We start from the raw sequence: 23,761 nt of genomic DNA on the forward strand, positions 1-23,761 counted from the left end.
AATGAGCTTTCTTGTTTATGTTTTGCTTTTATTGCTGAAACTGCACAGGCGCCAAAGAAGAAATAAAAAGGAAGCAGTTAATTCAGCAGGCGGGGCCTCACGGATAACCAAAGAGTAGGGCGTAGCTGACAACGCTGGGAACTAAAGAACGTCTTGCGCGCGTATTACTGTCGCCAATCTCACCGATTCTCAACCTTGTATAAGGTGCTAATCAACGCTCGCGGGATATTGTAAAAGCTCTATCTGATTGTACGTGCGCGTTTACGCGCATGTAGTACGAGGCCGTGTTCACAACTCTGCGCACGTCAGTAGCTTTTGTTGCATTTGACTCTTTACGCATGTGATATGTGGGCCACAGTGCGTACGTTTTATTTGCGGTCGAGGTGCATTTTTTGGAAGAACAAAAGGAAGTTGAGCAGAATAACTAGTTGTTTGTTGGTTGAACATAGGTCAGCGCTGTGTCTGTGTACTTCGTGGGCCTCCTTTGTCTCCGTCGGTTCTCGCGCGCTGTAGCCTTCCAATATATAAAAGAAAGTAGTTGTGCGTTGTGTTGTGTATAGAAAACTTGCTACTATAAATTTCCCTCGCCACACGATTTTTCGTCGCTGTTGTCTGCACTGATGCGTGATTGCTAACACAAAAGTGCTATCTGACTGCCGGGGCTCTGCCTCGCTGAATCATAGCGCTGGTGGAACGCTCGAAAACACTGCAGAATGTTTCTGCAGTTCGCTAGGGGAAATCGAGCGCTGCGTACAACGAATATGAAGCGACACAAAACTATGCATTAAAAGCCTAACTGGCTTGTATTAGGGAGCTCTGGCGTTGGTATTTATACTTTTGCGTTGTTCTCCGTTTTAGTGTAGACAATGCAGACATTCATTAGGGAAGGCGGTCCGCGAAGGTTCGGTTCAGCTGCTGATCTCAAGGCCTCGTGTAACTGCCATGAACCACCATTACTCAGACTGTGGCCCCGAAGTGGATAAATGACACCAGTTATATCTATTACTATAAGAAGCATTGCCTTCTATATATAGTTTCACCGTTATCAGCTTATTTATGACCACTGCAGGCCTAAGGCACACTTTCACTTGACTTACCATTGGCCTGCCTCAAAAGACTCTATTCTATGCTTGAAAATGTCATTGCCTCATCACAAAGGAAACTTGCTGGCTGCAGTCCTGCTTTTTATTGTGTCGAGGATTAATTTCATCAATTTTTTGAGCGGCGATTCATGTGACAGTGAGCGCGGAGGGGGGAATTTTAATTCCGGAGTTTCGGGAGTTGTAGCGAACTTAGTCAAGGTGGCAGTGCGACTCGTGGTGCCTAGCGTGCGAATTTCCATTTCCTTGGAACTTATACGTGTACAAGTGAGGACATGTGTGACTTACTGAGAGGACACATCAGCATAACTCGGTAAGAGCATGGCAGTGGATAATGGGAAGAGTCCTGTGTAAGAAACGTAGGACTTTTATGGCTCGAACATTTTCTCGGTCCCGTCTTTGCTGCGTTCGCGAATAAATCAAAGATCGATATATCGATAGTGCTACGAGGCGCTGCATGTAGCGAACGATGATGATAGGACTGACGAAGACGACGATCACCAATAGTCATGCGCACGGGCCCCATCTTGCATGCCTGTCTTCTCCCCGTTGTATATATCTTGTAAATATACTGTCAAGCGTCTTTTCTCCCCGTGACATTTTGGTGGAAAGTGCGGGTGTTTCAAGTTTCAAGACGGATCTAGTCAGCGGACGCTCCTTGGCGGGATCTACAATCCAGCACACGGCGGGGACGAGAATACTTCGAGCGGATCACCAACCGTGCTTCAACGTCGGAAAACTGACGGGCGCAGCTCCGAGAGGTGAGCCTGACACGACGATCCGACATGAAATTCCTCTGCTCACACTACCTAGACATCACAACCTCATCTATGTAGACGTAGACGGTATACCTGTCATCGCACTCACTGACACCGGCGCCCACATATCGGTCATGAAATCGAACCTCCGTATTCGTCTGAAGAAAGTTCTTACCCCTGCTCCGATCGCTGTAGTCCGTACAGCCGATGGTGCGACTCCGGCTGTTGCTAGGCTGTGCACCACCCGTGTCACCGTTCCCGAACGTCACACGTCAGTGTTGTTTTACGTCATGGATTAGTGACCACATGCCACCATCTTAGGACGTGACTTTCTCTCGGCACATTCGGCTCTTATTGACTGCTTTGCAGGGATTATCCAGCTTGCCTTACCTCATGCCGTTGAGCCTGCTGATCCTGCCCGAGTTCCGCCGATTACATTCGTCCACCACATCTAGCCGTGACGTACATCGACGTCTCTCCTCATCCCCCTGTGGACGACGGTGATTACATCGTGCCGCCCAACGCAGCGCCCTCTGTTCGCACAATGTCATGTTCCCGCAGTCGGTCATCAGTAGAAAGGGCAATGCCGCATGTCTCCATATTGTGAATTTTAGACTATGCCCTGAAGTCTACGCCGCTCTTTTTCGCAAGAAAAAAAGGTGGCCTGATGAAAATAGGAAATGTACAGGCATCACATGCACATACATATACATATCCAACGCCTTCGGTATCTGTCATTCTTCATTATGCGTGTGTTTAGCGACCCTTTCTTCTAGCCAAGTGGAGTCGGTGTGTATGTGGCATTGAGTACACGCTGCTCTTCATTGTTCCGATGACCCCACCTTGTTTTCTGGACTACCTGCGCCATCACTGCGGTGTGAGTTTGCATTAATTGTGGCCTTTAGTCGATTTAAGAAACGGTGCTTCGCTTTGATATAAACAATCGCGATTATACATTACAGCCTATTTAACCCCGCTAGTTTCCGTGAATGATTGCATTGACCTTGCATCATTCTCTTTCTATTAGCGTATGAAAACTCTTGGTTCTGCATGATTTCCTGTGAGGATATCGCTCGTTCATGTTGCATTTTCTTTAAACATTATACACCAACATCACAAACGTCGCCGACAGCCTCGATTAACACTTATTGTCAGATACGAATGGTATCAGGAAATGCATTTTCTTCATTTCCTAAGGCACCGTACCATCGAGCTTATTTATTGATCAGATTACTCTGCCTTGCTTCCCGCTTCGGCCATCACACCAACGCAAACCATATAAGGTAGCTGAAGCCCTTAACTTACACCCTTCGGGGTAACGCAGTGGCTTGGGGGTTGCGCGACTGCGCTGTAGTGGGACGGGTTCGAAGCCCGGCCCCGAAGGCCGCGTACAAATGGAGGATGTACGCGAAAACCCTCTTGTACACACCCTGCAGACCTCCACTGCAGGGCTGTATATATTGTATATAGTGTTGATCCGTTGATACAGTGTATTGTTATTGTGTGTTGTTAAGTTTCTGTTTGGGGGAAGAGGTTGGGTCGGGATTTTTTTTTCCGAGCTTTTTTTTTCCTTCCTCTACGGAATTGCCAAATGCAGCTGTCACTAGATGCTCTCTCGCCCTCATCGCTACAACTTGGACTACTGTGTATGTGTCACTAGCTATGCGCACGAAAAGACAACTTGGGTGACTGGGTATTTAGATTTAGGAACGTGCAGTAGGGTACTCGGGCCATCAAGGAAGCTGGGCTACTCATGTACAACACGGGAACTAATTGCGTCAAATTGCGTCCAAATTGTAGGCTTCGCGGCGGCGATGGTAGCTGGCGCCGTGTGTTCTCAGGGAAGCGCGCAAGAGGCATGCCGCTGCACTACACGCCTCATGCATAACCCGTCTTGACCGCCGCATTTGTTTCCGTCGCTGTGGTGATTCAACGTTAAACACATCGCCGTCGGCAGTCATGATGAAAGTAACGACGTGACGCAGACGCGGCGACGCAGATGGATATCTCTCTTGCAACCCTTGCTGCAGCCTCCGACTATCATGCTTCCGTCTTCACTGAGCCTGCTACACCGCCTCCTGCTGCTATTGATTCGAACCCAACGATGTTAGGTAACATAATGAAGATGAACGCCACTGACCTTTTGGCCGAATACGTACACGCGCTTCGAGGCCTGCTCATTTTGAACCAGGACATTTTTGATCTCGATGACAGATCACTGGGCCAAACGGTCAAGCGTCGGATTCACACCGGCGATGCCAAACCCATACACCGACGGGCACGCCTATCGTGTCTCCTCCGCTGAGCGCCAAGTTATACAAAAGGCAGCTACAAAATGCTCGCCCGTTATATCATCGAACCTTCAAGTCCATGGACATCTCCTGTCGTGCTCGTTAGAAAGAAAGACAACAGCTGGCGCTTCTGTATCGAGTACCGGAATCTTAACTTAAGTAACAGAAAAAGATGTGTACGCCTTACCTCAGATAGATGACGCCCTTGACTGTCTCAGTGGTTCCAAGAATTTTCTTTTCGATGGACCTTCGTTCAGGGTATTGACAGATTGCAGTTGATGACATGGATCGTGAAAAGACGGCGTTTATTACACCTGATGGGCTCTATCAGTTTAAGGTGATGCCATTCGGGCTATGCAATGCTCCCGGCACATACGAACCAATGAGGGACGCCTTCCTTCTCGGCTTAAAGTGGTTAATCTGCTTGTGCTACCTTGATGATGTCATTGTCTTTTCTCCGACTTTTGACACACACCTCGAGCGTCTCTCGACAGTTATTTCAGTGTTCCGCAAGCGAGAATTCAGTTCATTCGACGAAATGTCACTTCAGCCACCGGCAACTTGCTGTGCTCGGACACCTCGTCGACTCTTCCGGTGTTCGGCCCGATCTGGAGAAATCTCGCGGGGTCAAGGGTTTCCCTGTGCTCACCTGCGCAACGGACGTTCAAAGCTTTGTAGTCCTCTGCTCCTACTTCCGCAGATTCGCGCGAAATTTTGCTGACATCGCACGCGACTTTTGTCTGGGGTCCCGACCGAGCTAGTGCATTCGTTGAGCTGACAACGCGACTCACGTCGCCACCGATTCTCGGCCACTTTGACGTGTCCGCACAACGGAGGTTCGCACCGACGCCAGTGGCCACGGTATCAGCGCTGTTTTGGCACAACGACAGCACGGTTGCAACCACGTCATTGCGTACGCTAGCCCTCTTGTGTCACCAGCCGAACGCAATTACTCGATAACCGAACGTGTATGCCTCGCCCTCGTTTGGACAGTAGGTAAATTTTGCCCCTACCTCTACGGAGGGCCTTTCACGGTTATTACCGATCACCACGTTCTATGCTGGCTTTCGTCTATAAAAGATCCAGCTGGACATCTCGGTTGGTGGGCTCTATGGCTCCAAGAGTACTCTTACACAGTGGTGTATATGACAGGTCGACTCCATGACGACGCTGATTGCTTGTCACGTCATCCAGTAGAACCACCAGACCAGCCTGAGAGCGGTGAGCCAACTTGCGTCCTTGCGCTTACCGCGTTTGGTGACATCGCCGATAAGCAGCGACGCGACCCTTACCTGAGATACATCATTCTCAGCCAAATTTGACTAGGGCGTTCGTGTGATTGGTCGTATTGCAGCTGGTGAATTAACTTGTGCCCACTTAGGATTGTAGACGCCACCAATAGCAGAACTCACGCTATTACGCAGAACCACTTTTGAGGCAGCGGTCGTGGCAACTAGAACCTGTGCTGATTGCTTCTTGCTTGCTGTGCAGGTTGCTGTCTTTGCCTTCTACACGCAATTTTGCCATGACTGTTGCCTCTTAGTGCATGTTTCCTTTTTTTGTATGTGTATTCGCTGCCTGCGCTGACCATGCCATCCAATGTAGAGATGGCCTGAGTCATTGCCTTCGCCCTAATCTTGACAGAAACTCTCACTAAGTGATTTAGCAGCTAAAATTAAAGAGAAGTTAGCTCAGGAAGGCCTCGGGGAACACACGTTCCTAAGTGAGAGTGTGCGATTTTTGCGTAACAGTTTTGACTCTTTCCGGGCGAAACAGGATGAATAGACACTAGCTAACGATGAAATGGTCGCGCAAAATGAAGCGCTAACCAGAATAGTCGCGGAAATTGAGCAGGATTCGCGGCTGAGTAATATTTAAATCAAGGGCGTACCAGTCACTCCGGGGGAGAGGACTGTGCGGCCATTGTGAAGCAGATTGGGGAAGCTATTCAATGTCCTATCATGCCCAGCGAAATCGATACAGTTAATCGCGTCTCAACAAAATCAAATGAAAAGAATTGTTACGCGGTTTTTCAGCCGGGACAAGAAAAAAGACTGCGCATAAGACCGTCCGAGCCTTTTTGATGTTGGCTTCTCTGGCAGCTCTCACAGGCCGGTTTATGTGATCACCCGTCTCCTGAGAAAAAAAGATTTTCGCCATTGCCCTTATACACACACACACAAAAAAAAAAACACGCACAAATGACAATTCCTGTGGACATACAAGTGCCATATCAAGGCTCGCAACCTTACCTATATATACTGTGCCGAGGAAAGCATATGTCGCCTTGCAGAAGACAAGTTCACTTGTCGAAATGTTGGCTCCCGCTTTTACCTTGTTGTCGTTTTGCTCATCGTCAAGATTGGCGATAGCAAGATATATCGCCTTGCCAAAAAAAGTGACATAGGCTTCTTTTCATATCCCCTGGGTTGCTTGTTCATTTTTGCTCCGAATACTTTATTTACATCGATCTGTTCATTATGGCCTTGCCATCTTCTGAAGAAGCACGTGCAGTACGTGTTAGCTGAAATTCGTTGTTCCCCGGCACATTTTAACGCACGATGCCTCCGGAAAATTTCAGATAGTATTAGGGACTTTCCAAATCCCTTTGCTCATTACTTCTCAATCGTTTTCATCCTGGAAACTTGGCTATGCGGGTATTATGGGTACCTTTTCGGTATGCCATTGTACAAAGCTGAGCATTGTCATCGTTCTTCAGGTAGTTATGGTGGCTCAGCAATCGTTATCAGCTCAGATTTACCGTACACCCACTGACAAGATCCTTCTTTAAACATCATATACAGTGAATCAGTATGGGTTGAAGTCGATCATTTTCTTAATGATAGTAACAACTTTATTCTGGAGTGCAGATAGCGCTCTCCTTCCTCGAACGCGAAGGATTTTATTTCTCGTTGGTACACCATTTTACATCAGTCATCAGCTGAAAGTGAGCGTGTTCTTTTAGTTGGAGGCATCAACATACTGTTAGTTGGATACATCAACACAAACTTGCGTAACATCGAAAATTCTGCGTACGCAGGATATTTGTTTCAGTGGCTATGGTTTTGAATCGCTCATATCTCATTCCATCTCGCACTAGATGTCTGTTTTCTGCTGATGCTTCATTGATGGATCATGCGCTTCATAATTTGTCGTCCTCTTCCTATGCTGGAGTAATTGATGTGAACATTACTGATCATTGTCCCATATTTCTTACATTCAACCTGGTGAAACCCTTTAGAATAATTACTCATGTTGCTTCCATATTTCACCAGAAATATTATATTACTTAATTACGACTGATTCGTCTAGTGCTACATCTTTATGGGACGTTGACTAGACATTAAACAAGTTTTCTTCTCTTTTTCTCAAAGCCATGAACGAGCGCACAACAATAGTCAAATGTAACAAGATATACAAATATGCTCAGAATCCGTGGTTATCGCAGCGATTATTAAAAAGGATGAGCACGAATGATAATCTTTACAAAAAGGTTAAAGCTTCGTATTATAAAGAAATATACCAACACTCTTGCATGTCTGACAAAAAATAATAAAAAATATTACGAAAATCAATTGTGCACCAACACAAATAGTTCTAAGAGGCAATGGCAGCTGCTGAGCGATTTTTACACCGATGACCACATTGTTCATCTTTGCAGAAAAATATATATATAATGACATTACACCTGATAGTGACAGTGTTGCTAACGCTTTTAGTAACTAGTTTTTTGAAAATATCAATCAAGGACATAGTGCTTCACTTTGTAACCTAAATCGTTTTGACCACTCTTTTTTTCACCCGTTGATCAGCCTACAAATAAATATTAAAGAGAGAGCAATCCTGGTATAGAACAACCCCGGTACCTAAATTTGTAGTTCATGTCATTTGCAAGCAGCTTCTGTAACTATAAATCTTGCGTTCAAAAATGGCTCTAATAGTATGGCTGTAATAATAGTAATAGTAATAACAAAATGGCTCTCTTATAGTAGCTAAAGTTCTTCCGGTATTCAAAAAGGGGGATGGGCTGTCATTTTCTCATCTATAACCCTTCTGTATCTTTCTTTCCCTTATTAAAGTTATTGAAAACCATAATTTGCCTAAAGAAATACCTGTAAAAAATCTAATTTACTTCATCACCCTCTTCATCAGCCTGGTTACGCCCACTGCAGGGCAAAGGCCTCTCCCATACTTCTCCAGCTACCCCGGTCATGTACTAATTGTGGCCATGTTGTCCCTGCAAACGTCTTAATGTCATCCGCGCACCTAACTTTCTGCCGCCCCCTACTACGCTTCCCTTCCCTTGGAATCCAGCCCGTAACCCTTTATGACCATCGGTTATCTTCCCTCCTCATTACATGTCCGGCCCATGCCCATTTCTTTTTCTTGATTTCATCTAAGATGTCATTTACCCGCGTTTGGCCCCTCACCCAATCTGCTCTTTTCAATCTCTTAACATTACACCCATCATTCTTCTTTCCATAGCTCGTTGCGTCGTCCTCAATATCAGCAGAAGCCTTTTCGTAAGCCTCCAGGTCTCTGCCCCATACGTGAGTACTGGTAAGACACAGCTGTTATACACTTTTCTCTTGAGGGATAGCGGCAACCTGCTCTTCATGATTTGAGAATGCCTGCCAAACGCACCCCAGCCAATTCTTATTCTTCTGGTTATTTCAGTCTTATGATCCGGATCCGTGGTCACTACCTGCCCTAAGTAGATGTATTTCCTAACCACTTTCAGTGCCTCGCTACCTATCGTAAACTGCTGTTCTCTTCCGAGACTGTGAAACATTACTTTATTTTTCTGCAGATTAATTTTTAGACCCACCCTTCTGCTTTGCCTCTCCAGGTCAGTGAGCATGCATTGCAATTGGTCTCCTGAGTTACTAAGCAAGGCAATATCATCAGCGAATCGCAAGTTGCTAAGGTATTCTCCATTAATTCTTGTCCCCAATACTTCCCAATCCAGGTCTCTGAATACATCCTGTGAACACGCTGTGAATAGCATTGGAGAGATCGTATCTCCCTGCCTGACGCCTTTCTTTATTGGGATATTGGGATTTTGTTGCTTTCTTTATGGAGGACTACGGTGGCTGTGGAGCCGCTATAGATATCTTCCAGTATTTTTACATATGGCTCATCTACACCCTGATTCCGTAATGCTTCCATGACTGCTGAGGTTTCGACTGAATCAAACGCTTTTTCGTAATCAATGAAAGCTATATATAAAAGTTGGTTATATTCCGCACATTTCTCGATCACCTGATTGATAGTGTGAATATGGCCTATTGTGGAGTAGCCTTTACGGAATCCTGCCTGGTCCTTTGGTTGACAGAAGTCTAAGGTGTTCCTGATTATATTTGCGATTACTTTAATAAATACCTTGTAGGCAACGGATAGTAAGCTGATCGGTCTATATTTCAAGTCTTTGGCGTCCCCTTTCTTATAGATTAGGATTATGTTAGCGTTCTTCCAAGATTCCGGTACGTCCGAGGTCATGAGGCATTGTGTACATAGGGTGGCCAGTGTTTCTAGGACAATGTTCCCGCCATCCTTCAACAAATCTGCTGTTACCTGATCCTCCCCAGCTGCCTTCCCCCTTTGCATAGCTCCCAAGGCGTTCTTTACTTCTTCCGGTGTTACTTGTTGGATTTCAAGTTCCTCTAGACTATCCTCTCACATTATCGTCGTGGGTGCCACTGGTACTGTATAAATCTCTATAGAACTCCTCAGCCACTTGAACTATCTCATCCATATTAGTAACGATATTGCCGGCTTTGTCTCTTTACGCATACATCTGATTCTTGCCTATTCTTAGTTTCTTCTTGACTGCTTTTACGCTTGCACCGTTCCTGAGAGCAAGTTCAATTCTATCCATATTATAGTTCCTTATGTCAGCTGTCTTACGCTTGTTGATTAACTTCGAAAGTTCTGACAGTTCTATTCTAGCTGTAGGGTTAGAGGCTTTCATACATTGGCGTTTCTTGATCAGATCTTTCGTCTCCTGCGATAGCTTACTAGATAGGATATGAATATTTGATATGAATATTTACTTTGCTGATACATATATTAACGCTATCATTACTTAATTACTGTTCTTTTTAGCGTGTTCAAGCGATGCCACGAAATGTATTTATTAATTATTCCATATTAATCTAGAGAGAGAGAGAGAGAGATGATAAATGAAAGGGATGGAGGTTAACCAGGACTGAGGCCGGTTGGTACTAAATCTAGATTTCTGGTTTCTAAGACACCTCAACGCAAGTCAACCTCATTGCCGGCCATCCCAACTGATACGCATTTCATTAGTGTCAGTGATAGCGTATCATTCCTTGGCATTCACCTCGGCGCTTAAGTTCGTTAATCATATTGCTCACATTACAAAGATGGCAGCATTCGGCATGGTTTTCTCATCAGACTCATCTTTGTCTTTACTTCGCTTTCATGCATAGTCGCATCAGCTATGGTATCGTATCATGGGGCAATACTTATTAGTGTCATATTTCGTCATTTCAGCATTTACAAAATCAGGCTATTCGGATTATTTTTCACTGTTCTCGCGACGGCACCACCACTTACCTGCTTCGCTGCAACAATATCTTGCCTGTCAATAACTTGTTTAGGTTTAGTCTGGTTGTGTTATTGTATAAACAAACAACTCAACTTTCTAGTAATTTCGTCGATTCATATATTTTAATTATTGCTAACTGTACCAGGTTTGCAGCTACCGATAACTTCATCCTAGCCGAGGTTTCTACTAGTTACGGTAAATCATCTTCATCTTTCTGTGCGATCACATTATGGAATCATTTACCTATGTCTCTTAAATCCATCCCCCTTTCCCTTCATTCAAGAATTCATCAAAGGTTTATTAGTTATGTTCTTGATGTTCATGCTTCTTTATTTTTTGAACTAGATTTGTGTTCATATATAAGGTATTTTTTACTCAATTTCTTGCTTTCTTGCATTTAGGCTTTTTGTTTTTTATTCTGTTATGCGTAGTGTTATTTCTTATTTTACATATTGGTTCTACTGTTCACACTGCTGCTAATCCTTGTAATATTTATATAAAACGTTAACCGATTGTCCCATTGCAGTCTTGTATTTTGGGACCATCGTGTGTGCATTCTATATGCTGTGATTAACCTCTAATGTATTATTCACATTGATTGATTGATTGATTGACGTATTACCACTGTCTCACCATTTCTGCCTGTGCGGTCGGGGATAATTTAGCCATGTTAAATTGTAATACGCCGCAAAAAGTTTAATGCCACAAAGTTATCGAATCACTGCGATATATGACACACATTTAACTGTTTTGTTCCCACGCTAGGAACATCTCGAACAGGTTCCGCATCCAGTACCATGAGTGCATTTTCCTGGCTTCTGGTGATCACAGCTGCGGCAATTGGTAAGTGCTGTACTGGCCCGTCGTTTCTAGCACTTACGCCACCGGATGCCATCATGGCAGTGCCCTCGCTGCGCTACGTGGCCTATAAGGTTAAACGTGTTCTCGCATCAGCGTGACGCCATTTTTTTGAAGTGCTTGAAGCCTTTGCAACGCAGGCTTTGCAATACTGTCCACAGATTAGAGAGCTTTAGTTAAGGGGACGCAAGCGGCTTGCGTACGCAAGAACTAGGGGCAACGGTACTGCGCATGCGCAGACCGCTACGTCTACTTGCATCCTAGGGTTGTTGGGGAAGCCGAAAACATCGCTGACCCTAAGAGGTCACGTTACCCACGGGACTCTCGCGGTGTATGAGAACTTAGGATAAACGAGACAAGCCGCCCTTCCCGCCACGCTGACGGAGAACATGGCTGCGCCGGCGAGGACGTGTGCACGTGTGCATTTCACGGCCGACGTGGTAAAGAAGCTGGCCGCAGAGCACATCGGTACGTTGTCGCCGCAACGGCGGCATGTCAAAATTTGCAGGAGGCTTTAAATAAACAAAACACAGACCACAACGGATTATGCTGCACAAGACGCCTAACTGCAGTTTACCAAACGTATGTTTGGATTGCTTCGGCTCGGCCTCAGTCGTAACGTAGAAGAGTTGCTGATCCATCTGCATAAATATGTACGTCATCGGCGCACCTGTCGGGCAAAAAGAGCAGAGTTACTTGTTTAAGAGCATTTGATGACAGCTCAGATTTTTTTCTGATTGCTGGTACGGTGAGGTGCACTGCAGGTGAAGCCAAACACCAAGGAGGAATCGATGGCTGAGTTTTGGAGGTGAAGCCTGATGTAAGGCTGGTGTAACAATCAGAAATCTTCTCGCAAAATGATGTCTGCGGCCTTTCTAACGGTAGTGTTGCAAAATTGTGGGAACGGACTCAGGCATAGGGCCTAATGTGCGCTTTCAGCCCCTCCACTGCAATGCGTTTTTGTATTGGTTGTTCCCGGGTGATTCCAATAGTCACTGCTGCTGACACCGCATTTCGGCAAACCAAGACAAACTCTGACAGCCCAAGCTTGAACAGCCTGTAGAAGACGAATATTTGTCCTGCAAGTGTCGATCAATAAGGGCCAACTGTATCTCAGAAGTCCAAAAAAATAGAGCCTGGTACAATTCCAACATTGCATGCCCTGACATTCCCCAAGTCTTTCCGCCCAGGAACTTTAAAAGCTGGAAGATTTATGCCAGGCGCTGTTTCAAGTAGGTAACGAGTGGGCGCCATGAAAGATATATACCAATGATTGTGCCTGGAAATCTGCGAGTCTTCTCATAAGAAATGATCAGCCCATTTATAGAGATGGCATAGGATGTCATTGGTTTGCGAATGAATGCCACCAGTGCACATTTGTCTGACGAGATTTCAAGGCTTTTGTTGCGGAGGTATACAGCTGTCAGAGTAGCAGCTTTTCGAAGTCTTGCACGTATTTGAGGACCTGTCACACCTGAAGTCCATACACATATGTCGTCTGCGTACATTGATATTTTGATAGCTCATGGCAGATGTTGAACGAGACCAATGAGTGTGAGGTTGAGTATGGTGAGGCTTAGCACTCCCAGACTATCACAAGCTGCCCCTTGAAATATGCGCATTTGGCGAGCATGCTGGTACCCAGGCACCCATATGCAGATGTCCGCATATGACCGCATTTGACCGCATATGACCGCATTTGAACGGTTAAGCTAAACTGGTTAACCTCCCTGCCTTCCTTCTCCACTTTTTCCTTCCTTCTGCATAAATTGACATCTCTACTTGCGTGCTGTTCCTACCGAGTGCTCTCGGGATGTCCGACAAGGCGAAGATAAACAGCAGTGGGGATAAAATACTCCCCTGAAGTACATTTCGGGTGACACGTCTTCCCGCCCTCCTCAGAGCAGAACTCGAATTATGCGGTTCGTGAGAAACACATGAATGAAACGTAGAGCGTGGGCGTCTATTCCAATGACTCACAGCTGGCAGATGATAGTTGTTGTACTGCTTATCGTTTCATTGTGTGCGTCTGTAGAGAATAGAGGCGGTCACCGGCGCAACTATGCAGGTAGACTACGGACGGCTGTATAGGCCGATTCGACTGTCTCGCGACCGGTTTGGTCAGTCTACTCGGTGAGAAACATAACCACACAATACCTCAGGTGCGTAGCAATATCAGGAATTGCACTAGCAATCAATTTTATGGTTCGCTGACGCATTTCAGGGTGTGATTTGTCAGTTTCCCTTTCCATTACACCCATTGTAGGGGAAAACCCGGAAGCTCCCCTGGTTGACCTCTCTGCCTCTCCTTGTTTTACTTCTATCAAATGTTGTCATTTTAGCGATATTGTTGCTAGATTTAGCGACTCCATTGTCTGTTTAGCGACGACAAATTTTTCTAGTTTGTTGCCGACGAGATTTTTTAGCGACATAGCAGAATAATTGGCGGCCTTCAGCGAATTAGTAATAATAAAATTTGTTTCAAAAAATTCTTTCTAGTTCGAATTCTTTGTTATTCAAAAACTACAAGTCAGCGGCAGTAGCCTGGTCTTAATGATGATTATAATTTCCATACTGTGGCACATATCCACAACGGCGGATCGGGCAAGAAGCGGCCGGTACATGTAAATTAAACAAGAAAAGGATGAAGAAATATACAAACCAGTATAAGATTTGTCAGAGTTCGTAGCGCGGGTGCACATGCGCGAGCCAGTTTCCTTTATGCCAAAGACGCAGGAACAAAATAGGCATATTGATAGCATTTCATTAATTACTTCACGAATGCTTCGCGTAGATTCCAATATATGCATTGGATCTGCACCATCATTTTTTTTAACAATTTAAAATGGGTCTCAACGCTGCAAGCTCTGCCGTTTCGCAAGTACGTTCGATGGGTGAATGTTCGCAACCGTGGCAGTAAGTTAACTTAATAAACCTAATTGCAGTAAAATGTGAGTGAGTGAGCCAAATAACTTTATTCGGTCCAGAGAAGACGCAGAGGAGGCGCCGCGGCCACCCGGCTAGTCCCACGTAGGGACCGCCAAGCCGAGCATGATGGACCGACCGCGGGCACTCTGGACGGCCAGGGTTTGGTCGTTGTGTGGTGAAGCAGCAGATGCATAATGAGACATATCTGCTGCAGAAAGGCGCGTACATATATCGGAGCAGCTCGGCTCGCCCACTTGAATTTGAACGCACTGCTTCCGCTTCTCTCGTCTTTGGGACAAATTAACGCTCCACGAAGATTTCGGGTGGACTGAGGGGATGAAGCGCAGTAGCTGCCCTGCTACGACCGGCCTTGAGCATGCGTCTCATTTCTGGTGCACCAGACTCGTGTTCCAGACCAGCCGTGCACCTATACATAATCATTACGTCATTGTCGTATTATAACGACATACGACGAAGCTCGTGTCGAAGAATATTGTTCTTCTTTCACAAGCTCCGAAAAAAATACAATATTTGCAGGGATAGTGTTTGGTCCACGTGCATTAATTTTCGTGCTAAGAAAATCAGGAATCCCATATTTTTTTTCATCATCGTCCTGTATTTGTAAACTTACAATCTGAAGGCAAGCTCTAAATTCCAGCTTGCCTTATCCGTTGTTGCGTAAATAGATCAGTAAATTAAAATCCCCGTACACACTTCCTGTAAACTTGCTGTTTCATTTTCGACCTGTACGCACACTGGACAAATGCGAAACGCTTCGGTAGATAATTCACGCTACGTTCGGTCATTTCATATATTTCCAAACACCTACATGTATAAAGTTCACTCGACAGTTTTAGCGACATCTTAAACTACCTTGAAGCTAGATTTAGGGGAAATTTAGCGACTTACGATCCGAGTTTAGCGACAAACGTCAAAAACATATGGCGACACTGTCGCTCTCTCATGGCTTCCTCTCCCATCAAAAAACAATTATGTGTGGGGTTTGGGCTTTCTGGTTGTTCTTTTTAATTACGCAGGCATTTATTGTCACTTGCCTTCCTCGAAAGCTCCGGCTTTTTCGACCCCTTGAAAAGCTGCTTTCAACACATTTCTGTATTGGGAAGGCAACAGTAAATGAGAAACCTTCATTGACATCAAAGCAGTGAGTTGAATTAATTATACCGGAAATTTGTTAAAATGCACTCACCATATGGATTCACATCAGAGTGCTGGCAGCAATCCTTTCTCATTATTCTTCTCTTTTGGACAAAGCTGTGCGCCAAATTGACGCTAAATACAAGGAAAGCAAAGCAATTTAAATGCTGCATCCAAGAGGCATGGCCACTTAGTCGGTGCATTTCAAGGGTACTGAAGCATGACGGTTGCTTAAGTGTGGCGAGCCATGATGGATTCCCAAATTTGGCACTAATCGGTTCAAACCAAAATTCTGTAATTGGAATCGGCAGGCTGTTTTCGGCATTTATCGGCAAAAGAAAAGAACTGCGATCCCTAGTTGTGTGTTTGATAACTTGCATCGTGGGAGGCACATTGTTGAATAAATAAGGGAGATTAAAAATAAATATTTCTCAAAGGGACCCGTGTGAGCCCAGCACCGGTTTCTCAATATGACGGAGTATCATAGCGTTCGGAGGGCTCTTTTTCATGCGATGTTTTCTTTTTCTTTGCGCGTATATATATATATATATATATATATATATATATATATATATATATATATATATATATATATATATATATATATATATATATATATATATATATATATATATATATATATATATATATATATATATATGTGTGTGTGTGTGTGTGTGTGTGTGTGTGTGTGTGTGTGTGTGTGTGTGTGTGAGAGAGAGAAAGAGAGAGAGATTTCGCGTTACCTTTGATGTCAATTTGCGCGTTCTCTTCAAGGACCACTGTGGCATGACAGACATGTCGCGGGACAGGTGGACCCGACACTGCTTCGATGGGTACAGTGGACCCACAATGGTGAGTGTAGTGGTCAGCTCATTACAGGAAGTGAAACGGAACCACATTTGATAGCAAGGCAGTCGCCATCAGTTTATGAACCGCAAGATCAGTGAACTCGATAAGCTTCGCGCTTGTTAAGCCCCGTAATTCGAAAAAGAAAATCCCGAAGCTTGTCAAGGGGTTATTCCCTTGGTGTGGTTATAGACGGCACGCTTACGCTGCATGCGTAGAAATATACAGGGGGCCCCAACTATCGTGCACCAAGGTTTAAATATATGTGAATGCTCCGTAGGTGGACAGAAACAAGGTAACGTTGTTTGCCGTCGCTTGGAGATACTCGGATTGTATTTTGCGTTCAACCTAATAACACAATTAGTCTTAATTAATTAGCCAACTTCTCAAACATTATAATACAATGAAGAGTGTCAATGAGAAAATTGTAGAGTGAGAGGGAGAGAGCAAGGAAAGGAAAGGCAGAGAGGTCAACCGGACGAGTGCCTGGTTTGCTACCCTACACTGGGGGTAAGGGTAAGGGGGAATAGGAAGCGGAAAGGAGAGTGAGAGTAAGCACTGAGTGCACGTCGGCTAATGCCCAGGACATAGTCTCTTAAACCGGTGCACTTCAAGTAGTGTACTAAGGCACGAATCACTTCTTGTGCCACTGACGGGTGTATCCAGTCGGAGTATTTTTGACTCTGAGAACGGCTTCGAGTCCAGTCGGTTTAAAGTTCAGTATTGTGGAAAGTTGGGCTAGTTGGTGATTAATCATCATACCTTGCTGGTGAAGCAGCGCACTGACACGGACACAGTGAAGACAAACAAGCAGCGAGTGTCGTCTTGAGTGTCTTCACTGTGTCCGTGTCAGTGCGCTGCTTCACCAGCAAGGTATGACGGTTTAAAGTTGTCCTAGGAGAGAGAGGCGTTGTACGTCGTAGCGAGGGCAGGTACACAGTAGGTACTCGATCGTTTCCTCGCACCTACAGGAGTGGGACATCGGGCTCTCGGCCATTCCGATATGATAGGAGCAAGCGGTCGTGTCTTGGCGCAAACCGCTGGAAAATACCCACTTACGGCTTTTTACTTGCTTGAAGTGTTTAAGTATCCGAGCATCCTCCAATTCTGCAAGGTGTATGTTTTGCGCGAAACGGCCTTTTAGCACCCTGAAATTAGAGGCTGCAGTAAGGGTGTTCAGCAATCGAATGCACCCATTTTCAAAATTTTCAGAGAAAGTAAGGGCGCAAAGAGAGTTTTGACATCCAGTCCACCTGCGAGGGTGCAATTTTCCTTAGACTGTATGCTGGAAAGCGGTGGCTTCGAATATGGTAAAACGGGTGTGCATCTATTTTCAGGGAGCGTTTGTTCTGATGCCGTGAAGCAAGCGCCAGGCTGTTTTTTTTCTGAATTGATTGGGCTCTTGAATCAATGACTGTTCAGTTTGGGAAGCATCCACAAGCCTCGTCATGCTCGGTTATTGCACTCGATCAGCTTTTCTGTAGGGCCAAGCTAGCCTAGGCAGGCACCCTAAAGTGGCGCTGGAGCCTTCCCGTATTTCTTATGGTACTTAGTCACTGTGGTACATTAATGCACAGTAATAAATATCGGTATTTGCGCAAGCGGTGTTCCAAAAGAAAGTGTTCGGAAGGTAGTCAAGCTTCTGTGGAAGGTTACTCTCAGAAACCGACTGCGCGTCCCTGTGTGAGTGAAAACGCCACACGACCACAAGTATTTCTCATCACAGACAGCTTTAGCTCGTCTGTAAATGTATTAAGGTTTTCGGAATACCGGATTGCATAATCGGGAGGTTTACGGTGGCAACAGCACTGCTAGCGGTATCTTTTGACGCAGAGCTTAAACAGAGGTCTCACAAAGATAATATGACAGTAACCTGCAATATTCTGCTCAACTTCCTATGTAAAGCTGTCGTAGCAACGTAATATTTAAGGTGAAATAGTTTTGTGCACTCTTTCTTTATGCGATAACTCCCGCGAAAAAATTTTCATGCAGATTTTAGTTGGACAAAGCGTCCCAAGATGTCGCTACAAGATTTGCTACTGCCGTCTGCGCCTCCGCGGTAACCCGGAAATGCCTAAACGGTAACAAATTTATGTTCAAGTTAAAACGAATGTTTACGTATACGCTGTAGAAATGCTAGCAGACTGCGGAAAAAATAAAGTTGCATTTGTTATTAGTCAAACGCACTAATCAGAACAACTCGCACTGCTGAGCACGTATTGGGCATCTTTAAAACAGCTTAGACGTCGGAATGGAAAGTAAGACAGCTCGACAGAAACTCCTGCGTATTCACTACTGCTGTCATTTAAAAATAATTGTAGTCGATTTACCCAAAGCGCGAATTTCGCGTTATCTGATCGTGGTAGTTCTATGGGAGTACTGGAGGCCAGTTTCGATGATGCCTCAATCCTGCCGAAGTTTTTCAGATTCTCCGTTGTGTTGAATAGTGCGGAATCGGACCATCAGTAATATTACAGCCGAATTATCATATACGCGGCATGGCGCTGCTGAAGGAAGATTCTTGGCATCAATATAAGCAACGTGCAGAAAGAAATGACACAATGTGTGTGACACCATGCTTGTTAATTTAGTAAGCATATGTTTGAAAGTTTACATGGGCGATAAAACTGCTATACTAACTTCGCATAGCTGTCTAATAATTTGCTATCGCAATCGCTGCTTTGCCTTTAAGGCGAAACTGTGACATTTTTTATTCAACGGCATTTAGTCAACGCAATTTTTTCTTGCTTCCGTTTTGTGCTGGGGCCTTGGACATGTGACGCAATTTTAGGGCATGGTTCGGTGCTCTGGTTCAAGCGGAAGTTCAAGAAAGGGAAATAGTTTGGCCTTCAATGTTCCCGCTAATAATCAACCTTTTACCTCACCTCAGTTGCTTGCAATGTTTGCAAAGAATACTTAATCAGTCTGAAGTTAGTCAGTGTCATTTTTTTTGCTTTCTTTTTAAAGGCTCTTCGGGAGACTGCAACCCTGTGGAGATAACCCGCAACACTGTGCGTGATAATTTCTCCCGTGATCTCGTTTCAGCACTGAGAAAGATTAACGTTTCAACGTCAAGCGGCTGTCCAGTCATGCTGAGCGTCGAAAGAAATGGAACCTGCGTCCCACTTGACATGACGGCGGAGCTTCAGCGTGCCGGACATTGTAGGCCTTTGCTGCGAATGCCTATAAGACATTTTTCTTTAGTGCCAACTGCCAAAGATACACTTCAGTGGGGTATCGGAAAAGTCGGTGTCATAGAGTTTTTGCAAGAATCGCTTGACGGAACTTTGGCGCTGGTATATCTACGGGAGCTGAAAGTATTTCGCTTCATCAAACCCAAAGAATGATTGGCAGAACATAGATCTGCGTAAGCCTTCGTCCTCCTGGGTTTAGACGGCTCTGCGACTTTGCAGGTTAAGCCCAACAACATGTATTTCGTTGTAAGAAATGCAACAATTCGTGATGAGTATGGGTACGCATGTGCACAGAGGTTTGTATTGCCTCAGTGTGTTTTAGGAAAGGTATGCATTCTTGGAAACTTTTACGAAGATAAAGCGTCAGAAAGATAACGCCAGAAGAACGAGCTGAAGCCACAAGGACGAATATTACACACAAATTCATGTACTTTGCTCATCATTCTCATAGAAGCTGTACGACTGCAGCGCCAAATTTCCCTATAGTCATTCTTTGTAGAGAAACTCTATGGCTTAAAGCACGGCACCCAAGATCGGGCGGCGCGTGCGACAGTTCTCGGAGGCCACGGTTGTAACTCTAAAGCGGAGGCGGGTTGGTCAAGATTCCTACGCGCACGTGTGTGTGCGTGGTCGATAGCCAGGCGCACGCGTACACTCACGCACGCGTACACTCACGCACGCGCACAGCGAGAAAGACAGACGCTGATAAGAAATTTGGGAACGTTCTTAGCGAAATGGGCACACCGCGGCTGTCGGGCAGTGTCCTGGCCAGGAAATTTAAGCGGGAAATCGTGGGTCGCATAAAATCGAGCGTTACAGTGACAGTTGTGACCGCTTGAAATAACTATCTGACCAATTAAAATTAATAAGCGCACAAAAAGGCAAAAAGAAAAAGGAAAAGGAAGTAGATTTGTGCGAGCTTCCAGCATTACAACCCAATTTCCAGCGAAAGTGTTTTTCTTGAGTATAGATGCTATAAGAATTTCAGTTGATTGTAATTAAATCGCGTACTTTAATACGTTGCCCGTACACAATTGGTTCGTTTGAAACTTCAACCGCATGTATAATGCTTTCCAACGTTAAGGGGATCTTGCGAAGGCTGTGATTTATGCACACACATTTTACTTCGCCAGTATACATTGAGTGGTGCGAGGAACGGAGGGCGGCAGGAACGATGCCACAGTCACGTATGTTAACGCTTTAATTACAATTAGATACAATCCTATCCCAAGATCCGCAGTCTTCATTAGGTCGAGCTAGGTGTGTGCAGAAGCGCACTTGAAGGTCTTGCATATCGTCTATACCTCTTGGTCAGTTATATCGTCGGTAGGCAAAAAGGCGGTATATGCTTATAACCCAGATAACTACTAGCGCCTTTCGTCGGCGTTTCGCTTTCATTATACCAACAACAAAAAAAGGTATGCGTAAAGGTATTGAGAAATAAGATATTTTAGCGCATTGATCCGATCCGCCGAATGAATTAATGTCATTTGTTTGTACGATCGAAAAAAAAAAATGGATGTCTCTTATTCTTAGACCACTCGACTGTGGAGATGTAGTAGTAAATGCACCGATCTGTGTATATATAGGGATTTAATTCTTACTTTTTCTTGTGCGCGCGCACAGTGAACAACGCAGGGGCGCGCATGATGCCCGCTCCGCCGTCGTTGGACGACCTATTGTACCAGGCACTCAAGGGTGGTCGACTGTGCGAGATCATCCCCGCCGAAGCGTGCGCCAATGAGACTCGTCGATTCTCGTCGGACCAGTGGCACGATGCGTGGTGGAGTTGGCTCGAGTTCTACGAGGGCCGGGTCTCTTGCGTGGACAAGGGCATCCGGCGAAAGGGTCACTGCATCTTCGGTTCATGGTCTGGGAGCAATGCCAGCTGCTTCGTGCGTTTCTCCAAGATCCGCACGAGTTACCGCTGGCGCGTGGCGGCCACAAACACGCGGCATGGCGAACCACTAGCCGTCGTCGAAGCGGGAAATGCGTCCGCCCCCGTGGAAGGCGCGCAGGCAACGCTGTATATAAGCAAGTAGTCTGGTGAGCATTACGCCTCTCGTAAGAGAACAACCTTCAACGACCCTCAAGAGAAAGACGAAACAGTCTACAGTCGCGAAAACCTTCATGTACTAGTGAACGTAGCGAAGCGAAAGCTACGGAAACAAAGCGCGCACAAGTAAGAGCGCTATGAAAAAATAGTCCCACATTCTCATCCTATTTACAACAGCAACACAAGGCAAACTGTGTTACGGTGTGTTAAATTTGATTGATCTTTCTGCTTTTCTCTTCCGCCTTTGGGTAAATGCGAAACCGCCGCACGTGAGACCTGCGCTGATTCAATATCTATTGCAAGAGAATTGCTGACAAACGCTGCCGGACTACTTGGCGCAGTAACACTGTACATGAGTGCAGAATTTGGCTGAGCTGTTCGCGGCAGCGTATGTTATCCGCTGAACGTGTTTTTTCGCCAAGCCCGAGGGGCGGTCCAGGACCCCCTTAAGGGGGGATGCATAGTACACCTAGGTATTCAGCTACAACTGGCGCTAACATTGTAGACTTGTAAGCAAAGTAGTTCAAAATTTTCAAACTCCTTGTAATAAATATTTTGTAACAACGTGACAAATTGGTACAAATATACTGCATATTTTCGGAGTGTTAAAACATCATTTGAGCTATTGAGCTCCATAATTGCCATCTGTCAATTCTCCTTAGAACTGACAGATGGGCGAGTTGGCATGGAAACGGTGCGACAGAAAAAAACAAAACAAACATGGGTACGAAGTACGTGACATCACCAGCGTCGATCTCAACTCAAGGCTTATTGGCAACAAACAAGATATATATCAACGCACGAGAGCAAACAAACAAATAAGAAGTTAGCCATCTATATACGAAAGTTTTTTTCTCACGCAACACAGTCGAAGGAAAACTGATACAAGCATTCTTTTTCTGTGTATTACGGTGTACGTACTATGTCTCGATAATCTCCTGAGTTGTCTGACTACGATGCCTGGCTGAGCCTGGCTGAACTCAGGTGTGGAGCCCCATTCTTCGCAGTGCAATGCAATGTGTGACTGACAGTGGCCACGTTACGAACACTCGTGCTCCCTTCACCTTATGTTTAGCCACACTTATTATTATTATTATTTATTACCCCACGGAAGAGGTTAGTTATACACCAACCACGGGGCACAATAATTTGCCTGTGACCTGTGCTTGACGCCGCAGACAACCTTCACATGAACTTTCGTGGCTTCCGCTCGCTCTCTTACAGGAGCGCAAAGTTCGCCTAACTTATTTCGCACAGACAAAAAAAAAAAAAAAAAATCTTGCGCACCGCGTCGGGCAGCTACGTTATTTAGTCCACGAGAAAGCGGGTGAAAATATGGGACCACGATGAGTTTCTTGGTATTTCCTCCAGTTTTTCTTTTTTTTTTTTTGCACTACCGTGTCAGCTTTCTCCTAACTTGATTCTATGAATTATTTTTCCCATGCTCTAGTCGAAACGTAATCTGGAAAACCTGCGAATTTTAACCTGCCTACTTGTCTAGAAACGCTACTTTCTATTTGATCAGCACACGTTCTGTGGAGCGCGGGACAAAAAAAAATGGCAATATCATCTTTCACAACGTTTAGTGCCCAAAAAAAGAACAGATTAAGATCCCCTTCTGGTGAGCGAGGTCGGCATCCTTTCTCCTTGACCCCTGGGTAATACCTGTCTTAACGGCCTATTTTGAACGCTGACTAAATTACACGACTTGACGAGCACTCTGCCCGGTTTTCTGTGAGGGTATACGATGCATTAATTTCATAGCGGTCCTCTGCAAACTTCAACGTTGAAGCTACGTGTACTTTCTTTTTCAACGTAGGATCAGCTATGACCGTTTCCGGGCGCCGAAATTTGTGTTCTTCTTAACAAGCCTCCCATGGTTATAAAATTGCACCAACACGTATCTCCCGCTTTCTGTTCGCAATAGATGACCGCTTCCACATTGTGTCGCTCAACCTAGGCAGTGCCCGGATGAAGAACTTGGTCGTAGAAAACTCCACC

At 45.1% G+C, this 23,761-nt stretch overlaps 1 protein-coding gene across 1 annotated transcript; it reads left to right on the forward strand.

Annotated features, from left to right (window-relative positions):
• The first annotated feature begins 1,715 nt into the window (after positions 1–1,715).
• On the forward strand, positions 1,716–21,971 carry LOC129387664 (uncharacterized). The gene is made up of 4 exons (XM_055077022.1): positions 1,716–1,861; positions 11,486–11,563; positions 16,439–16,516; positions 21,331–21,971. The coding sequence occupies exons 2-4, from the start codon at positions 11,518–11,520 to the stop codon at positions 21,744–21,746; spliced, it is 540 nt and encodes a 179-aa protein (XP_054932997.1). The 5' UTR covers positions 1,716–1,861; positions 11,486–11,517; the 3' UTR covers positions 21,747–21,971.
• The last annotated feature ends 1,790 nt before the right edge of the window (positions 21,972–23,761 follow it).

Source organism: Dermacentor andersoni, chromosome 2 (genome assembly GCF_023375885.2).
Source record: "Dermacentor andersoni chromosome 2, qqDerAnde1_hic_scaffold, whole genome shotgun sequence".
Lineage (NCBI taxonomy): Eukaryota > Metazoa > Arthropoda > Arachnida > Ixodida > Ixodidae > Dermacentor > Dermacentor andersoni.